Source organism: Euprymna scolopes, chromosome 40 (genome assembly GCF_053919585.1).
Source record: "Euprymna scolopes isolate OS-2025 chromosome 40, ASM5391958v1, whole genome shotgun sequence".
In the NCBI taxonomy this organism is placed as follows: Eukaryota; Metazoa; Mollusca; class Cephalopoda; order Sepiida; family Sepiolidae; genus Euprymna; species Euprymna scolopes.
In genome coordinates, this window is record NC_136521.1 from 44,893,014 (window position 1) to 44,914,894 (window position 21,881).

A 21,881-nucleotide genomic window follows, 5' to 3' on the forward strand; every position below is an offset into this window, starting at 1 on the left:
AGGAGGAGAAAAGGACATCTCCTACGAGGCTACGAAGTCTATTTTGAACTCTATCAAGGCAGGACAAGTCCTTTCTAGCAGCTCCTGCCCAGATGTGGCAACAGTATTCCATCCTTGGATGTACCTGGCTCTTATATAGATAGAGAATAGCATCAGCAGTGAGATATTTACCGGATCGATAGAAAGATCCCACCATTTTTCCAGCGGCCTTGGCAACAGATTTGATGTACGTGTTCCATTTAAGATCAGGAGTAATGGTCAAGCCCAGAAGCTTGTCAAAACTTGAGGCCTCCTGAAGACGAGAGCCATTCATTTCAATTGATGCCAAATGTGGATTAGAATGTTGATGATGTAAAGAGAGAAGCTTGGTTTTAGATGCATTAAAAGTAACCAGCCACTCCTTTCCCCATTGTACTACGTGCTCAAGATCAGAGGAGAGAGAATTGGAGAGAACTTGGTCGTTTACTGTCTTAGATGTGCTACCATAAATGGTAGTGTCGTCAGCATAAATGTCTACAAATGATGTAAGGATGTGATTTGGAAGATCATTAATGTAGATCAGGAAAAGAGTTGGGCCCAGGATGGACCCCTGAGGGACACCGGCATTAATGCTGTGAGCTTCTGATTTTTGCCCCTCAACTACTACTTTTATGAACCTATCAGAAAGAAATGATTTAATAATTCTTGTTACTCACTTGGAGTTCTTGTGATCTAAAAGTTAGTACAAACCTGATTTTGTACAGTATGCAGTGTTTGTGTCAGGCAAGAAGAATAAAGAAGAAAAAATGGCTGCGATCTCATGAGGTAACGAGACTTCAGGGCATTTAATATGCATATGAAAGGCAGGCGATTTCAATAAAAAGCCTGTTGATCAGAGAAGAGTATTTCTTTTTGGCAGAAGTTAGTTGTATTTTTTTTTACGGCATATCAACTCTTTTCAGGTTATTTAATGCCGAATGCACTTATATTGAAGAAAATTTCTTTAATAGAACATATATATATTTTTTCAATATAAAGTCAGGCCTCCTTAGGGACTATGTCTCTAGATTTTCTGTTGGGGTTTACTCCTGTAGCCTTTCGCTTGATAGGGTAATCCTGCAAGGCTTTGAATCACAATTGCCTTCTCCTAGGTGAGCTACCATCCAAAGTTGACAAGCTCCACCTGTCCAAAGTGACTGGTTTTAAGGCGCCAGTGAACTGCCTTTGCCCCTTCTCCTAGTTTGTATAAACAGTTTTGCCAGGCTTAGTAGCTAAACCGCATGAGAAGGTCAGGAGCTAGACTTGGTTGTCAGAGGTTATTTGAGATGCACCCCATGAGGGCATCTTCTAGGGAGAGGGAGATTATCCCCACTACCACTTTCGGTTGCGACAATGTTTGAAACGAAAACAATGATGAAACACTCAAATCTAACTGTTCTTCTATTAGTAAGAGTTATACAGCTTAGCTGATTTTTCTTTTAAGGTGATGATTTAAGAATGTTTATATATATATAACCACAATTCCGGACTGGATTATTAATAATGGTGGTGGTGATGGTGATGGTGATGTTGACGACGATGATGATGATAATGACGAAAAAAAACTTTTTGCCAACCACCCACGTCCACGTTGAAAGAATAGATGAGAGTTATTATTTGATTAGTATATGTATAACAGTTGGGGTAGCAGGGTCAGTTAGCCGAGGAAGCGATAAAGATCTAGAAACGCTGAAATCTAACTGTAAGATTATGCCATTTAGCTGATTTTTTTTTCTTTTTTTTTTTTGTTGTTGTTGAGGAGGAGGAGGAGGAGGAGGAGGAGGAGGAGGAGGAGGAGTTATTGGATTAGTATATACAGAACAGTTCAGGTAGCAGGGTCAGTTGGTGGTGGAAATGATCAGGATGTACTTAAAAAAGTGATAAACACAAACCTTGTTTTTTGGGAGGAGGGAGGGGGGGGACTTATAATTACACAATTTCAGTTTTCTTGATTCCATGTGGTGTTTCTCTGTGTTTTACCTCTGTAGCAGTTTCTATATGGCCGGCTTGCGTCTGTGACTCGTGTGTGTTAGTTTCTGCATTCAAGGGTTTTCCTTATTATTATTATTTTTATTATTATTATTGCAATTTTTTTTTCATAAGATATAACAATAGAAAAAAAAAAAAAGAAGATTTTCCTAAAAGTTTAAATGAAAAGTCTAGAAGTGTAAGCCATTTTGAGTTTCAGAACAGTTTCAGATGGTTCACTGTTACACACAAGTCCTGGGAGGTGACTTGTTTGTAGTAGACAGTTTCACAGAACAAGATATTCTTACGGTGTCGAAACCCAGGAAAAGAACATGTGAAATTGCTCCAGAAAAGGTTTAATCTTTATGAAGCAATTCTGGTTTCTGATTGGTTGGTAGCAGAATGTGAATTAATTTGATTCGTCAGTTCTTAGCAGCATCGTTTATAAATAGAATCGTCCGACTGTGTGGGATCATACCCCATTAATCCCTTGGGATGATGGGATGTGTCTCCTAGCGGCCTCGGCTGCAGGGAGACAGGGTAGTACAAGTCAAGGATTCGTCACTTGACACAGCCCAACAGGTGAGGGGCCGGGAACCGGCCCAGCACCTGTTGGACTGAGGTACACTGCCTGGGTAATACCTAGGAGGTCCACCCTCCCAGGCCTTGCCACCGGGCTTTCCGGTGGGGCAAGTTTATTGCTTGCTGCCTGAGGCGCCCCGACCGGGGAATGCCAACGGGGTTACTCAGGCAATTTTTAAAATTGCAGGAGTGCCCCTCCTTTAGGGGAGCCTGCGGGGTTCCCACTTTCCGGCCTTGTGCCAAATAATGCTGAGGTGGGCAGCATTTAAATAACTACCCCATTAATAGGTCCAAAATATTGCAACAAAAAGAATGAAACAGAATTAAGGAAAAAGTTTTAAAGAGTATTTGCATTGTTTTTGAATTTTTGAGATGAGGATTCATGATTTGGATTCTTTGGATTATTCGAACTACTGTTCTCATCCCGAGTGCTGTTTTCGCAATGTTTCGGTCAATGTAACCACTGGCCTTCTTTGGGTGTCTTTTGTTGAACTTAGGAATCTTCTTGTTTGACAAGCTGTTATTCTCAAAACATTTCGACCGATCTAACCTCCGGCCTTCTTCAAGTGTATCTCATGAATCTTTATGTCAAAAACTATGAAATTTCGATCATAATCCATTATTTAATATACGGGGTCGCTTGTTCTTATTCTGTCAACCATGATTGGACAGACGTTTTTGATAATCCTTTTTTTTTTTTTTTTTGCAATCTATCATGTTGGTGCAAAATTTTTTTGCAAAAGTGGCATTTTAAACCAGTATAATTTTATGCTTATTTTTATTACTTAAACATATTACCATTGTTAATTTATAACTTTTTTCTTATATTATTAAAGCATCATTCATGTTGACCTGAACGCAACGTTATTTAGTCAATGGAAAGTATCATCTTCCATAATGATAATGCTCGTCATTACATAAAGACCTCCCAAGAGAATTTGGTTGGGAAAGTTTACCCCATCCTGCATATTTTCCTTAACCTAGCTCCTTCAGATTATAATCTATATCGTGGATTACAAAACCATTTAGATGACCTTAGGTTAACATCACGAGAGGAGATTGGACGTCATATTTCACATGAAAACCTAAATAATTTTAGATTGTTATCGTTTTTAGTTTTTATTAAAAAAAAAACAATGATTACTATTTTCTTTTTTTTTTACATAGGCATCACCACTTATCAAGGCCAATAGGCCACTCCAGGATAAGGGTTACAGAGTGTACAGTAGAAATTGGACAATATAGTAACTGTTAGTAATCGAGATTCGGTAAATTTGTTAACTTGTATGGAATGGCTCATCAAAAACTTGTTTACGTTAGACTTGAACACAACCATATTGTAGTCAGCCAGAAAGCAGGAAAACGGAAGACAATTCCATAGGCGTGCAGTTCTAATAAAGAAGCTTTGCTCATGGAATCTATGTTTAGGTTTAGGTACAGATAAAGAGTGGGGGAAATTAGTGATAGTGTTTTCTGCTAGACGGGTGTTTCTTGTGAAAGTTTGGCAAGGGGGGATCATAGAATGGAGCTCATCCGAGCACTTGCCATGAAAATAATGATAAAGTAGCGACAAACTCGCAACGTCTCTTCTGTGAGAAAGAGGTTGCAGGGAAGAGAAAAGGACATCCCCTATGAGGCTACAAAGTCTATTTTGAACTCTATCAAGGCAGGATAAGCCTTTCTAGCAGCTCCTGCCCAGATGTGACAACAGTACTCCATCCTTGGACGTACCTGGCTCTTATATAGATAGAGAATTGCATCAGCAGTGAGATATCTACTGGATCGATAGAAGGATCCCACCATTTTTCCAGCGGCCTTGGCAACAGATTTAATGTATGTGTTCCATTTAAGATTAGGAGTAAAGATCAAGCCAAGAAGCTTGTCAAAACACGAGGCCTCCCCAAGACGAGAGCCATTCATTTCAATTGATGCCAGATGGGGATCAGAGTGTTGATGATATAAAGATAAAAGCTTGGTTTTAGATGCATTAAAAGTAACAAGCCACCTCTTTCCCCATTAGACGACTTACCCAAGATCAGAGGAGAGAGAATCAGAGAGAAGTTGGTCGTTTACAGTCTTTGATGTGCTACCATAGATAGTAGTGTCATCAGCATGGATGTCAACGAATGATGTCAGGATGTGATTTGGGAGATCATTAATATAGATCAGGAAGAGAGTTGGGCCCAGGATGGACCCCTGAGGGACTCCATCATTAATACTAAGAGCTTTTTATGTCAATTTCAGCTAAAAGCAATGTTATCTACTTAATTTTCATGTCGTAATTAGTTAAATACTAGCAGAGAGACCTGACGTTGCCCGGGATTGAATGATGATCAATGAATATTTCACACTCCTATATTTTTATTGTCATCGAAATCCGTGAAATCTTCACATGCCTCCATGCAGTAACTTAGTCCAAAATATATTACTCTACATGAGTTAAGATTTCACATCAAAACTTAAATAAATTTTACAAGTTAGGCATTTATAAGATCATTGACAGATAAGATCAAGTTATGCAGATCAAAGGTCGTAATTGTTATGAATAAAAATATTCAAGAACATAATCTTCTTCAACATAGAAAACCCCACTCTCCCCAATGGTTTATTTCTATTTGCGCAGCTGCCATTGCTCAGAGGCAACATGCATACTGTAGATTTATCCGGCATAAATCCTGTACAAACAGACAAAAGTATATAGAAGCTAGAAATAATTGTAAGAAAGAAGTAGCAACAGCTAAGGGTGAATATACTGAAACCACCAGGAAACGTATTGAAGCACAGAAATTAGGAACTCGGGATTTCTAGAAAATCTACAATAGTGTAGTAAATAATGGACAATCGACAATACCCCCACTATCCAACAATCATGAGGTTGTTTGCACAGCAACTGAGAAAGCTAACATGCTTGCCCGTCAGTTTGCCTCAAACTCTACCTTGGACTCAGCAAACCATTCCCTCCCGGATTTTCCTTTGTGGACAGAAACCACACTAGATAATCTGAAAATCATACCTTCACAAGTACATGATATTATACAAATCCTAGACACCTCAAAAGCATGTGAACCTGACCTCATCCCGGCTGTGCTGTTCTCTCTAAACTCTTTAACAAATGTCTTAACAAATCCTGCTTTCCTGGCTGCAGGAAAACTCCTTCTGTGGTACCAGTTTACAAAAACTCTGGCGAAAGAACTGACCCATTAAATTATCGCCCAATTAGCCTCCTCCCTCTTTTTGCCAAAATATTTGAGTCCTTTATTAATCAAGCTCTAGTCCACCGCCTTACAGCTGCTTAACTACTGTCTGACCACAAATATGGTTGGTTGGTTGTTTTTGTTTTATGGCATATCAACCCTTTTCAGGTTATTTAATGCCGAATCCAAAGATTTTGAAGAAAAATTTTTTTAATAGAATATATTTGTTGTTTTCACGTCGGTTTCTATTTAACCCATAGTTGGGACCCTAACAGGTACTACCACTCCGGGTCAGAGTGGACCTGGGAGCAATGGTAATTAAAGGGTGGCTCCACACTCCCCAAAGCTCACAAGCTGGGGCCTCACCACTGGATATAGTTTAAGGTCATATCCAGGACCCCCATTGAGGGACTTTTACCCTCTGCAGGGGGGCAGTCAGCGTATTCTAATGCCCCACCGACAGGGCCCACAAATATGGATTCAGGCAAGCCCGTTTTACTGCAGATAATCTCTGAACGTTTATACCAAGCATTGGGTAAGGCAGGGGAAGGGGGTGAGGGCAGTAGCCCTAGATATATCTAAGGCTTTTGACGGGGTATGGCACAATGGTCTTCTCATGAAAATAAAATCCTATGGTATTACTGGACGATTATTTATCATAATTAGATCCTTCTTAAATGAGAGAAGAATCCAGGTTGTCCTCGATGAGCATAGGTCCAAAATATTTTATATAAATGCGAGTGTACCTCAGGGATCGATCCTTGGACCTTTATTATTTCTGATATTCATAAATGACTTGCCTGATAAAATTGTCTCCGAGATGGGTATATTTGCCGACGACACCACGCTCTATAGCAGACATGTGGGGAAAACTAATGAGCACATATCTAAGGTAATGGCCGAAACCCTAGAGGAAGACCTTCAGTTTGTAGTAAAATTGGGATCAAAAATGGATGGTAACATTCAATGCTGCCAAGACAAAGCTCGTTTCCTTTAATAATTACATGAAATCTTACCAACCACCAATAGCTATGGCTAGAGATATTTTACCTGAAAGCACTTCGTTCAAGTTCTTTGGCTTAACGTTCACAGGAAACATGAGTTGGAATAGATACATCAAGATCATTGCTAAGGCTGCTGCAGAGAAGGTGGGCTCTCTCTATCATGCTAGAAAGTTACTTACACCTGAAAGTATCCTGTACCGCTATAAATCACCATTCGCCCAAGTATGGAGTATTGCTGTCATATTTGGGCTGGTGCATCTGCTACTAGTCTCTCGCTCTTGGACAGGGTACAAAAGAGAGTCGCCAACCTAATAGGTCTCAAACTGTCATCTAAACTTCAGCCCCTGTCCCACTGATGAAATGTTGCATCTCTCTGCCTGTTCTACAAGGATTTTAATGGTGAATGTTCTGATGAACTACAAGCTCTTGTACCCCCTCGACGAAGATACCCCCAACAAACCAGACAAGCAGCGAAGTCCCATCCCTACACAGCCGAGATTCCTAGATGTAAGAAAGCCTTTTACTCTAATAGCTTCTTCCCCAGGTTGTTCTCGATGAGCGTACGTCCAAAATATTTGATATAAATGCGGGTGTACCTAAGGGATCGATACTTGGACCTTTATTATTTCTAATATTCATAAATGACTTGGCTGATAAAATTGTCTCTGATATGGGTATATTTGAAAGACTTTGGAATACTCTTCCAGTTTCCTGTTTCCTCAACTGTACTGACATGCAGAAGTTTAAGTGTAATATGAACAGACATCTTGCTGCTAAACTCCCTACATAGTACCTTACATAGTACCCCTGTCACTTAGGTCCCTGATAATAGCCCCTTACATCAAATTGGCTACGTGCCTTGTTTGGGGGTGAAAATGTAATAATAAATAAATAAATAATAAATATCTGTGTACAAGGGGAGTTAATTTCAAAGTAAAACAAGAGTAATCTCCCTTTAAATATAGTTTGATTATTTGATTGCTATTCAGTATTAACCGTACTGGAAACAAAATGATCAACTTTTACAAAGTGTTAAAATCAAGTCATGCAGAACAAAAAGTCATTACTGTTATGAATAAAGATTTTCCAGAACACAATTTTTATTTTCAAGATGAAATTTTAAATCGCGGAAAAACATTTGCACCGACCTGATACAATGATATTTTTTTTTAATTTTTGGAATTTTTTTTAGATGAGAATGAATTATTTGAATTATTTGGACATTCGTCAAGTGGACTTCGTCAAGTGCATCTCGTGAATCTTTATATCAAACTCGAGAATCTATACGGAATCTGTTATTTAATATACGTTTAATAAACGTGTCTCACCTCGAGTGGAATTAAAACGATTTCAGAGGACAACTTCGGAACTACAGGATGAATTGATAAAATTGTTATCCTATAAAAGGCGATATGATTCCATTTCCGTTTGATGAAAACTGATTTTCGTATTTTGGGTTTTTTTTTTTGTTTTTTTTTTTGTTGTTGTTTTGTTTTTGTTTTTTGTTTTTTTTTTGTTTTTTATGCAGACTAATCTACATTAATCTAATTGTGCAAACAAAATCCCAAGAACAATAGACTGTTCTTATATTAGATGTTATTCTCAAAATGTTTCGACCGATCTAACCTTCGCCCTTCTTCAAGTGCGTCTCGTGAATCTTTATGTCAAACCTTTGGGAATCTGTACGGAATTTCGAACAGAATCCAGTATTTAATAGAAAGGGTAGCTTATTCTTATTCCATCAACCATGATTAGACAGACGTCTTCAGTTATCTTTAATCGTATCCTTAGTATCACCGCTACTGGAGATTGTGAACCTTCAACCTCCAGAAAACTGTCAAATGGAACTGATTACTACTTAGTATTTTAATCTCGTGCGGATCCGTGTGCATTATATAACTTAAGACTTCTACCCATTTATGGATATATATTTTAGATTCTTGAGCTTGATGGAAAGATTTCCAAGTTTGGCAAAAAGATTCTTGAGTTTGACAAGATTATTCCAAAGAAGGTCAGAGGTTACATCGACTGAAGCGTTGTAAAAATAACGCTCAAGATGAAAACAGTAGTCCGATGAATCCAAGTAATACAGTATTTGCATTTTTTGTTTGATTTTTTTCTCAAAGAAGATATTCCAATGTCTTTCAAAAATCTTCTCAAAATGGAATTTGATCTTTGACCAACATTTTGCTTTTCAGTCTGCTTGATCTTTGACCAACATTTTGCTTTTCAGTCTGCACATTCAAGGGTTTTCCTCCTTCTTCTTCTTCTTCTTCTTCTTCTTCTTCTTATTATTATTATTATTATTATTATCATTATTATTCTTATTATTATTATCATTATTATTATTATCATTATCATTATTCTTATTATTATCATTATTATTATTATTATTATTATTACTACTACTACTACTACTACTACATTTTTATTGCAATTCATTTTTTCTCAAAGAAGATATTCTGACTTCTTTAAAAAATCTTGTCAAAATTGAATTTGATCTTTGACCAAATTTTTGCTTTTCAGATTATGGAGTAGCATCATTGATTATTAGTTTGTCTGTTCGTACCTGTGTAGCTTTTTGCTGTGTTTTGGGTACCAACTTCTTCTTCAAAGAGAGATTATTTGTCGCCATGGCCTGGCTACCAAAAGCAACTGTGCAGGTGAGTCAGCAACATGTTCTTTTTTTTTCTTTTTTTTTCTTTTTTTTTTTAGACTTTTCAGACATTTTTTTTTTTTTGTTTTAAGGCAGTGGTTTTTCAAATGTTAAAATTCTTTTAAAGAGTTCCATCAAAGGGAGATAATCCAGAAAGTTTATCATCTTAGCTTATTTCTAAATTTCGTTTCACAAAATTACTTTCACCTAGGATATTGCCAACTTTCACGTCATAGTCCCTTACATTAGTACAAAATGTCTTTCTAGAAAAAAAAATTCTTAGTAGAAAAATATCTGGGAAACCTATGCCAATGATAGAATATGCAGGTTCATACAATATGATGACAATTTCTAAATATTATTATTATTATTATTATTATTACTACTACTACTACTACTACTACTACTACTATTATTATTATTATTATTATTATTATTATTATTATTATTATCATCATCATCATCATCGGGGAGGGGAAATTGGAATCAGAGGGATGACTGAGAAGATACAATGGATAACAATAATGAAAAAATATTAAGGAAAACTCTTGAATGCAGAGCCTAAAACACATGAGCTATAGGCGCTAACCGGACATATGGAAACTGCTACAGAAGTAAAACACAAAGAGATATCGTATAGAATCAAGAAACTGTATAATAGCAAGTTACCTCCCCTAAAAAAAGCTTTGACATCAACCGGCACCACACCAAATATTTGTGAAGGGTCGAGCAGGATGGAAAGACTGCTGGGAGAAAGCACTAACCAAACCTCCACTGGATGAGTGCAAAGAAAACTGGGACCTTAGAGGGGCTTATTACCACCCAAATTTCAGTGAAGTCTAATGGTCGTTGCCAGAGATGAATCAATGGTAAACGGCTGTTGCAATAACACAGATTCATTTGCAAATGTTATCAAAATAGGTGAAGAGTACTGGAAAAAATGGGGAGACTTGTTGTCACCTAGACTATGGGGAACACTACAGGTTGTCGATAGAGAGAAATCTTTCATGATGGCCTGTGTGAAAACTCCAAGTGAGTATACATAATAGATGCTTTTTCTTAATAATTTTCAAATACAAATATATACAAACTAGCTGTACATACCCGACGTTGACATGTAAAAAAGGCTTTGTATTACTGTACACATAGATTCGAAAAAGTTGTCAAAAAACAAATATATAACAAATAAATGTTATCAAAGGCAAGATAAGTTACTTTTCTACCTAACTGGATATATTTTTTGTATTTTTATTTAATGTAACATGTTTATTCAGCTCGAAAAGCATACAGTGTTTACCGATGTATTGGAAAATTCAAAATGGCGCCCGACTCTCTCTTTAACACGGTAAGTTTGGGAAAAGGTGTTATAAATAATAAACTAGACAAAATACTGTTAGAAATTCGCTCAATATATATTACCATGACATTAGTTGACATATATTCGGTGTTTTTTTTTAATAGTATTTTGTCTAGTTTATCATTTATAACACCTTTTCCCAAACTTACCGTGTTAAAGAGAGAGTCGGGCGCCATTTTGAATTTTCCAATACATCGGTAAACACTGCATGTTTTTCGAGTTGAATAAACATATTACATTGAACAAAAACACAAAAAATATATCCAGTTTGGTAGAAAAGTAACTTATCTTGCCTTTGATAACATTTATTTGTTATATATTTGTTTGTTGACAACTTTTTTGAATCTATGTGTACAGTAATACAAAGCCGTAAAAAACATATTGCCGGGTGGAGGGTTTAGTCACATAATATTTAAGATACATTAAATATCCTAAGTTGTTACCATTTTTCTGGAAGTCGATTATATTCTGGATTTTTGGAAGCATAAAACAGTCATCTTCATCTATGAAATTCAAACAGGGAAACAAAATCTCATAGTTTAAAGGGAAATAACTCACGTTAAATGAAACTTTTCTTCCATTTTTAAATGCAGCTGATGTTGCTTATACTAATAATTAAAAAAATTAAATTAAAGGTAAATTAAATTAAAAATTGATTAAATAAATCAACTTTATATAATATTTTTAAATAGAATACTTAAAACAATTATATCATTAATTTCCATTAAAAATGTATAGCTAATTATTAAATCATATAAAATTTAAATTAAATTAAAAATAAATCAACTTCATATAATATTTTTGAACAGATATTTAAAACAATTCTATTATCAATTTTCATTAAAAATTTAATACTAATTATTAAATCATATTAAATATAAATTAAATTAAAAATTAATTAAATAAATCCACTTTATATAATATTTTTAAATAGAATACTTAAAACAGTTATATTATTAATTTCCATTAAAAATGCATAGCTAATTATTAAATCATATAAAATTTAAATTAAATTAAAAATAAATTAAATAAATCAACTTCATATAATATTTTTGAACAGATACTTAAAACAATTCTATTATCAATTTCCATTAAAAATTTCGAACTAGAAAACTAGGAAATCATATTAAATATAAATTAAATTAAAAATTAATTAAATAAATCAACTTTTATATAATATTTTTAAATAGAACACTTAAACAATTCTATTATTAATTTTCATTAAAAATTTAGTACTAATTATTAAATCATATTAAATATAAATTAAATTAAAAATTAATTAAATAAATCAACTTCATATAATATTTTTAAATAGAATACTTAAAACAATTCTATTATTAATTTCCATTAAAAATTTAGAATTAATTATTAAATCAGATTTTCTTTAATGTAATATGCAAATGAGATAACTCCTTGAATGTTGGTCCCTTTTTTAAAAATAGTACATATAGAAATTATATAGGAATAAAACTATGTGAGTCCGTTTTCAGTATTCAAATCTATTTGTGAACCAGTCTACCTTTTATATATCTTAACCAAATTGTGAACAAACAAGTATACAAAATACAGTGTAACCCTGATATAAGACACATCTTACCCCCCCTCCGTCTCTCTTATATGCGGGTGTCTTATATTTGGATTATACTATACTTTAACACAGACTCTAATTTGAAACCAGAGAAAATCACTCTCATATCCATTTATTCTTACATTCAGGTCTCTTACATCCGGGTTACACTGTACAACTTTATTATAATATACTAGCTGGACAACCGGCGTTGCCCGGTCATACAATATACTTAAACACGATATTTTAATTTATGCAGATTTCGTATGCATTGCTATAGAATTAATCCTTTATTGAATATTGTATATTATGAGGAATAATTTGCTCAATGGACTAATTTGCAAAAAAAAATATATTAAAAATAATAATGATAATGTCGTTCATCGAATTCTGTCTGCCTTTGTTTACAATATTAGGTCGGCTGATAATTGAGCTTGACAATCTTTAAAATTGTCTTATCAATAGAAAAAAGAATTTTCACAGGGGAATATTTTACATTACACCGGTGTAACCTTGGCTGGTGTAATGTAAAACATTCCCCTGTAAAAACTTTTTTATCTATAAGAGAAGAAAGACTATTTTTAAGATTGGATTTTTTCAATCGATCCCACCCAAAGCCGATCAGAGGATTAGTTGGCCAAACCGTGGTGAGACAACAACAACTATGGAAGGCAGTAATTGCTATGAATGCAGTTAAATGATTCGACATTCCTATCTCGTCGCGATTAACCACCTGATGAAGGCCAGAGGAATAGTTGGCCGAAACATTGTGACATAACAACTAGAAGATGAGGATAATAGTCTGAAGATAAATAAATAAATAACATAAATCTATCTATATCTATCTATCTATATATATATATATATATATATATATATATATATATATATATATAAAAGTGAAAGTGTCTGTGTGTCTGTGTGTGTGTCTGTGTACATTTCCCTACGCAATAACTTTGTCAATTTTAAGCCTACAGATTCGAAATTTGATATACAGGATACTGAGATTTGGGAAAATCGACGTAATCAGTTTTCGGCCAGAAATTTGGCGATTAAGGGGTCAAAGTTCAACGATTTGACCTTTGAGAACTCTACCAAACTCCTCCTACAATTTTTAGTCTAAACACGTGAAATTTTAGATATAGATTCCTTGGACATGGCTCTAACTTAATAACTTTATTTGAGCCCTAAACAATAAATTTTAAGGGGTCATAATAGGGGGTCAAATTAAAAAAAATTGACCGCTTTTTTTGTTTGTTTTTTTGCTCAACATACACCTCCAAACACCCGGGCAACGCCGGGCTGAAATGCTAGTGACTCTTAAAGTTTAAAAGTCATCTTTAAACCCCAATATTTCATAAGACACCGGGAGTTGCAATCTCTAGCCTAGGTTAAACAAACATGGTTTCATGATTTAGCCGTCGTCTCATGCAACCGATAAATTTATAAAAATTTGCTCCAATCTTGTACCTCGTCTTATCTGATGGTCGCCTTATACGCTGAAATATATGGTAGTTCTTTTTTTACCATGATACCTTCAACAGACAAAGAGGCTGCTGTGAAGAAGGTGGGCTCTCTCTACCTTGCTAGAAAGCTACTTACACCTGAAAGTATCCTGTACCTCTATAAGGCCATTGGGCTGGTGCATCTGCTACTAGTCTCTGATGCCTGGACAGGGTTCAAAAGAGAGTCACCAACCTGATAAGTCCTAAACTGTCATCTAAGCTTCAGCCTCTGTCCCATCGACAAAATGTTGCATTCCTCTGCCTGTTCTACAAGTATTTTAATCGTGAATGCTCTGAAGAATTACAAGCACTTGTACTCGCTCGACATAAATACCCCCGACAAATCCAACAAGCAGCTAAATCCCACCCCTACACAGTAGAGATCCCTAGGTGTAAGAAAGCCTTCTGCTCCAATGGTTTCTTCCCCAGAACTGCTAGTCTTTGAAACTCCCTTCCGGGATTCTGCTTTCCTAACTGTACTGACATGCAGAAGTTCAAGTGTAATGCGAACAGACATCTTGCTGCTCATCTCCCTTCATAATATCCTTGCAACTTATGTCCCCGATAGTAGCCCCTTACTTCAAAATGGCACTGTGCCTTGTTTGAAGTGAATTAAAAAAAAAACATTAAGAAAAAGAAAAGAAAAACAATTTGAAAGAAATAATTTTTATTAAGGTGAAAGTTCTGATAGGAAAAACTCTGTAATCTGCCGACTGCCAAGAATTTTCCATCTGGCTTACAAGCAAAATTCTTGTTGAGTAACATTTTTGAAAGGGTAGAGCTGGGAGAAAGAGAGAGAGAGAGAGAGAGAGAGAGAGAGAGAGAGAGAGAGAGAGAGATGAAGAAAGAGAGGGATTCACTTACTGAAAGCAGTTCACAGTTTGTATAAATCCTTCATAGAAAGAGTATTATTCTCCAAGTTCTTTTGGAAACAATCATCATCATTTCCTCGTTTTTAAGCATGTCCATTCTTCATTAAATTCCGTTAGCTTCCTCAATTGTAGTTCTTCCTTGGGAGTATTTTCGTAAGCGCAACCACAAGACGAAGAATCGTTTTGTAAATCTCCATTATAGAGAGAAGTTAAATAAAATCCGCATTTCCAATTCAAAATTCGATACTGTGGTTTCAGGCAACTACAAACCATTGTAATAGCTGACACTCGCTACATCACAAGCAGGAGCTGTTTCTCATGACTTGAGATTTGAAATCCCTTTTCTCCTTGGCTTGTCCAATCACAAGCCAATTCTCTATCACCTGACAGAGTATATAAAAGGCGAAATCTGAAACTCTCAACTCTCTTTCATTCTGACCCTGTTGGGCAGCAGACTTCACCTGGGGCTTCGGCCCCCAGGCAGAACATGAGTGCTACAAGCTAACAACAGCCTTCTTCGAACTCACATTTGTTTCCACATGCGGTACCTACACAAACTTTATTTATCATGCTAAAGAACTGCTCTCATCGATACAACTCGCAGTCACCCACAACAACACGCAAACACACTGAAGTCTTTGCCCTTTCTTTCTCCTTTAACTGGCTTCCTTCGTTTTGATGACTACTAGCCATAAACATGGGTAAATGGAACTGAACTATTCTCTCCTTCAACCAGCCGGCATGATATTAATTCTATCTTTACAAAAGAACACTTCAACCTACTAACACGTTTCTCTATTCTACCAATGCTACTAATGAAGATAACAAATAAAGGTGTTTATTAGTATAGAATGAAACTCCATTGCGTTTTCTCAGCTCAATATTTTGGTGAACCTGATGCGATATGAACCTGCAACCGCTTGTCCTTTTTATCCTAAGATAATTAATTCCTTCAAATTCGTCACATACTTCAACTGTTTTAAAGTCCTGCTTTTTTTTCTTTATTATCATTACATTTTCATCCCAAACAAGACACATTGCCACTTTGATGTACTATTAGGGACACAGGCTACAAGGGTACTAGGTGGGGAGTTGGGCAGCAAGACGTCGGTTCACGTTACACTTGAACTTTTGCATGTCAGTACAGTTGGGGAAGCAGAAACCCGGAAGGGAATTCCAAAGTCTAGCGGTTCTGGGAAAGAAACCACTGGAGTAAAAGGCTCTCTTACATCTAGGGATTTCAACTGTGAAGGGGTGGGATTTTGCTGCTTGTCGGGTTTGCCGGGTGTATTTATGTAGAGCGGGTACAAGTGCTTGCAGTTCGTCGGAACATTCACCGTTACAGTTAATACTGAAAGGCTGGTTCTCTCTCGAATTTCCTTCATCTCGAATTCGCCTGAGACACAAACCACCGACAGTCATTGTCTCTATTTAATTTAACCCTAACCTTAACCCTAACCCATTCTCCCTATTTAATTGCCTCCAAACGAGGCCAAAGTTAGACAGTTTTTTTAATGTGGGGAAATCTAATTCTCCAATCATACATGCATTTAATATAAATGCATAGAAATATATAAATATATGTAAACCTATAAATTGGTCATTGGCGTGTGAATAATTTCAGAATAATTTGAATAAGGAAAACAATTAAAACTCATCTAACAAAAATTCCAACATCAATATTGATAGCAAAAAAAAACAATACAAATGTGATTAGAAATTCAAATAACTTTAATGATGATAACAATCAAAACACCTCTAACGAATTCAAACATTCAATTTCATAATGAAATAAAAAAAATTTTATGAAATATATTTCATTGTAAACCTATAGGCTGGTCATTGGTGTGTAATATTAAATGTCTTGGAAATGGTCCGCATATGAAGATCTGTCGATTAGACATCTTTTTGTATAGATGAAGAGAAAAAGCATACCTGAGATGTTGAGATGTTGGGTGTAGCTGGCTCTTTCTTCTCCCAGAATAACGTCTTGTTCTTTGAGGGTTTGACATGGTTGGAATCTTCTTCGTCTCCAGGCCCGTTTTGTTTGACTTAAGGCAGACATTCAATGCAGGCACAAACAACGCACGACACAATTGTAATATATAAGAAATAATCTTATCTATTTATATTACAAAAAATATATATTACAATATTACAGATCTTAATTAATTTTCACAATAAACTTAACAGTAAGATTTTCAAAACTAACTAGCCCTAACTAGTGCTGAGGGAGGGGGTATCCCCTCTCCTCATTTACGGAGAGACGAAAATATCCGTCTTACCCCATGCTGTCCGGACGAAAAATAGATCGAGAAAAGGAAGGGAATCGTGGGATTGCATTCTGTTTTCTTATTTCGGTGTATCCCTCGGCTTACAGCCAAATCACCTCCTGGCCATACTGGGGGGGGGGGGGTGACAACCACCACCACCACCGGGACACTAAGACATAGTGCCACAGTTAGACACAGTTTTTTAATTCTCCATTTATACATGCATTTAATATAAATATTTCATAGAAAGATAAATTTTGGGTGCTTATTCGGAATTAAATTTATTTTTAAAAAAAACTAAATTGCAGAAAAATCTTTACGATGTATGTACCCATCTTAAAATGAAGATGTCATATTCCAAAAATGATGCAAATTAATCAAGCAGTTTTTTTTACATAGAACATCATTTTTTATGATTTTTAGCGATTTTAATAGGAAACTGTAGCCATTACAAGGTTGATTTTGATCCTGATATTTCGATTTAAGTTGTCTCCCCTTATTTATTAAACATGGCGGATCAAAACATAATGTCTTGCACGCCATAAAATTTGATTTTCTTAGTTAAAAAAAACTCTATTTGATTAATTTATGTGACTTTTGGAATATGACATCGTTCGTATTGCAACAGTTCTCATTAATGTATGCACCATAAAGTTTGTTTTTTTTAATTTTTCTGCATTTTTGTTTTTAAAATATACAAAAAGCAAAATGGGCGTACGCGTTTCTGTATGTCCACGAAAGACTTTTTGGGTGGGGGTTCTCGCATCAGTTAGAATTCGAGAGAAGTTTTTGTATACTTCCTAGATTTTTTTTTTTTTTTTTTACATGGTAGTCACCACTTATCAAGGCCTGGAAACCACTCAGGGTTATTGCGTGCACAGTAATCAATGGAATAATATCGTAGTAATCGTTAGGAATGGAGATTTTATCTCAGATTTGCAAATGACATCATCTCTATCTTTTTTTATATCAAGTTTTAAAAAATTCCCTCGTTTGGAGTGTTTGTCTTTTTCACGTAAATGAAGCGAAACTAATCGAATGCAACCGCCAACTCCCGGCCTTCACGTGAGTAGTATCTGTTCTGTAATTGGTCCTTGGTCAATGTAGCGGAAACCCTTCATACTGAGACATTTACTATTTATTTCGGTACTGCCAGAGTGCCCCGTTTTTTAGCCTAGCTGCTTTTCCCCCACATTAAAAACGACTTTCGTGGGAGGTTTAAAAGCAACGCCATTTCTGCAAATCATCTTTCTGATCGACTATGTTTAATTTGAAAACTTTGCACTTCCAGTCGCGTCATGGCGTAGTGGTAAAACATCAGGTTTTCTTTCACTTTCTTTTCTGCCTTCACGTCACAAGTTCGAGCCTACCTGCCTGCCTACTACCACTTTTTTTTTTTTTACACCTCCAAACCCCCAGGCAACGGCGGGCAGCCAGACTAGTTATTTAAAAAAAAAAAAAACTGTATATAAAAAGATGGCATGAGGCCATCCAGTTGAGAGTACCACTAGTGTGAGGTCCAAGTCACATACTTCGGGTGCAATGGCCTAAGGCCAGCCATGGCCATACTGCACAAGAATATAAAATGATAAACTTTTATTTAAATCTACAGGGCAGAAAGATAAAATTGTCACCCTAGAAAAGACAACATGATTCCATTTCCATTTGATGAAAACCAGTTTTCTTTTTTAGTTGCAGACCATCTTTTATTTGTTCAGTTATGTATAAATCTAAAGAGCAATAGGAGCCTACTATCATGTTTGAAAGTGATACAATGTTCAATGAGCGAAATCGGAGATGCGCCGCTGTAGAACTCATTTTCTCTACCGATCCGAGTTATGACAACAGGACCATTGCCAGCACCCTCAAAATGCATCGCTGGATTGTCATGAATAACTGGAACATGCCCAGGGTGATGAAAGCAAAGTTTCCAGCCACAGTTTGGTGTGGTTTCAAGTGAGGGCCACATCATGCCACCTCACATCTTTGCAGTCGGCTTAAAAGTCAACACCAAAGTATACTTGGATGTGCTGAAGAATGTTGTGATCCTCTGATGCAATCAGGTGGCAGACCCAAAATTGAGCAGCAGGACTCAGTACCGACCCACAAATCCAAAAAGAGCCAGGTTTGGCTTCAGAAGGAGTGCTATGTACTTCTCTCACTGCTCCCTCCCCTCCTTCCTCCCACGACCTGAACGCACTGGACTACTACGTTTGGTCATATATCAAGAATATCACCAATATGACGTTCCACAACACCATAGCAAGCCTGATCGCACCTATCTGCCGAGTATTCGCTGAACTCCCGTCGGCACTTGTGGAAAAGGCATGTTCCCAGTTCCGGACCCGTATTGAGGCGGTGATTGAGGCTGAAGGCGGTTACATTGAATAGAGGTCAGCTCTACAACATAATCAAGTTATCTGAATTGTTTTTTTTTTAATAAAAGTTTTAAAATGAAGTGATAGTGTTGTTTTCTTTAGGGGCGACAATTTTATTGTTCCGCCCAGTATTTTTAAATACTTTTAAGACAGCACAGTCAAAGGGAAATAACTCTTCTATACCTTCTGACATTTATATCTGGTCATACGCTAAGGTAATTTCATATATATATATATATATATATATATATATATATATATATATATATATATATATATATATATATATGTGTGTGGTTCTTCATCATTGTAGCAAAATTCGAAAACTGAAATATTGAATTTCAAGTGAAACCAATGCTATCTACTGAATCGTCAGGTCTCAGTAATGAACATATTAAAAAATTACAAAAAGCGATAATGTAGAAAAGGAATTATTAATGAAAAGTTTTTGAAGACAATTAGCAAAAATTGAATCTAGCAAAAAAAAAAGAAAAAAAAAATTAGAGAGTTCAAATAGTAATAAAAGGGAGATAATTATTTTCCGAAAACTGAAAATCTTTGGCCAGATCAGTAAAACTTAATTTTCGCTAATTTTATTTTACTTATTGTTTTTTGTAATTTTTGGATATTTTCATTACTGTGACATGATAATTCAGTAGATAGTTTTTTTTTATTACTTAGGAGTTACTACTTATCAAGGCCCAAATGCCAATCGAGGATAAGAGTTAAATATGTGTTAGAAGGCTGATAAGACTACTTCAGTATAACTAGTAATGATGGTGAAAGTGTGTAAGAATTTGCTTATTTGTAGTAGTCAATGTTTACACATCGACATCCAAAATCAAAATGTGTAAACGCGTTTGTGTGTATGCCGTCTGCGTATACACTTTGGACTACTGTTTTCATCTTGGGTGTCATTTTCACAACATTTTGGTCGATGTAACCTCCGACCTTCTTCAGGTGTATCTTGTCAAACTCAGGAAGGTTTCTGTCAAACTCTGGAATTCTCAGTGTGGGAGACCAAAAAATACCATTGTGAATTCTTTAGGATGTCTATCCAGCAATGGCTGACAGAACGAGACTATGCTACCCCTGTGAAATAAATAAAAGGTTCTGTTTGAAATTGGGTCCAAATTCTCAAGTTCAACAGAAACATTACCGAGTTTGACAAGATACACCTTAAGAAGGTCGGAGGTTACATCGACCGAAATGTTGTGAAAATGACACTGAAGATGATGAGAACAGTAGTCAGAAAAATCCAAATAATACAAAAGACTCCCAAGTTGGACAAGATACACCTGAAGAAGGCTGGAGGTTACATCGGCTGAAACGTTGTGCAAAGAACATCCAAGATGAGAGCAATAGTCTTAAGAATTAAAAATAATCTAACTTTTGCATAGTCTTTAATTTTGGGAAATTTTTAAAAATAGCAAAAGTTAATCTTTATTTTGGGAATTATAAATTTTTGAAAACTGTTCATGCCTTGAAAAACTGCATTTATTGATTTATTTTTTTTGGCGTTACTTTTTATTTTAGTTTTTCGGATTCTTTGGGGTTTTTTTAATTTATTTTTTTTATTTTATATTTTATTTATCTCATTATTTATTTGTCAGGCAGCGATTGGCTCTGTGGCATTGTCGATGGCTCAAGAGAAAAAAAAAACGCTTTTTAAACAATATGGAGACGTTGTAAGCATTAATTTCTCTATCCATTTTATTTATTATGTTTTAGTTCAGTGAATTTTCCCATCATGCAATGCTTCATCCCCCCCACTCGTCGTCATACATTTCTGTACTTCTTTTTCTTTTTTTATTTCTTTTAAATTTTTCTTATCATTTTGTTCTGGTTAGGTACGTTATCTCATACATTCCAAGCGAAAGATCTTTTAAGTGCAATTGTTTGAATCTCTCTTGCACTTGGTTAACAGGGTATATTTGCCAGATAGATTTTAAGATTCTTTTTGTCTTGCTGCAATAATTATTGGACTGATGGAGATCTTTTTAAGATTTCAGTTTCTTGTCAATCATAAGATCTAGATTACATACATACATGATGATGCCAGCAAATTCGTTTTCGAACATTGCCATTACTTGATATAGCACCCTTTTTGCTGTCAAGATACACGAGATGGTAAAAAGTGTATCTAATTTATATCGAGCAATGCCTGTGCATTTATAGTGAGGAAAGACTTTGCACCGAAACAATCCCACTCTCTGAACAACTGCCACATTGATCCAAAAAGAAGAGCAAGTCAACATCATTGGATGCAGCAGTCATCACAGGTTTTATATCAGAGTTTTCCTTCTCCTAGGGAGGTTGCCTTCACCACGGCTTACAGAGCCCTCTCCACCCACCATGCCATTTGATCCATGACTGGAACTTAGGTTGCTGGGCATCATAGTATATTCCACACGCCAGTGGGTTATATATGCCGCAGCTTACAGGGCCTAAGCTCCTCTGGAGGTTTCTGTCAGGGTTACCTCACCCTTAGCCTTTGGTTAAATAAC

At 35.8% G+C, this 21,881-nt stretch overlaps 1 protein-coding gene across 4 annotated transcripts in view; it reads left to right on the forward strand.

Moving 5' to 3' along the window:
• The window catches only part of LOC145265515 (sodium/hydrogen exchanger 9B2-like), a 79,748-nt gene that overhangs the window by 49,108 nt on the left and 8,759 nt on the right, over positions 1 to 21,881 (forward strand). For all 4 annotated transcript variants that reach the window (XM_080121426.1, XM_080121425.1, XM_080121423.1 and 1 more), the window contains 2 exons: positions 9,293 to 9,429; positions 20,988 to 21,062. In XM_080121426.1, the coding sequence (XP_079977552.1) occupies positions 9,293 to 9,429; positions 20,988 to 21,062 (212 nt within the window). The remainder of the gene's footprint in view (positions 1 to 9,292; positions 9,430 to 20,987; positions 21,063 to 21,881) is intronic.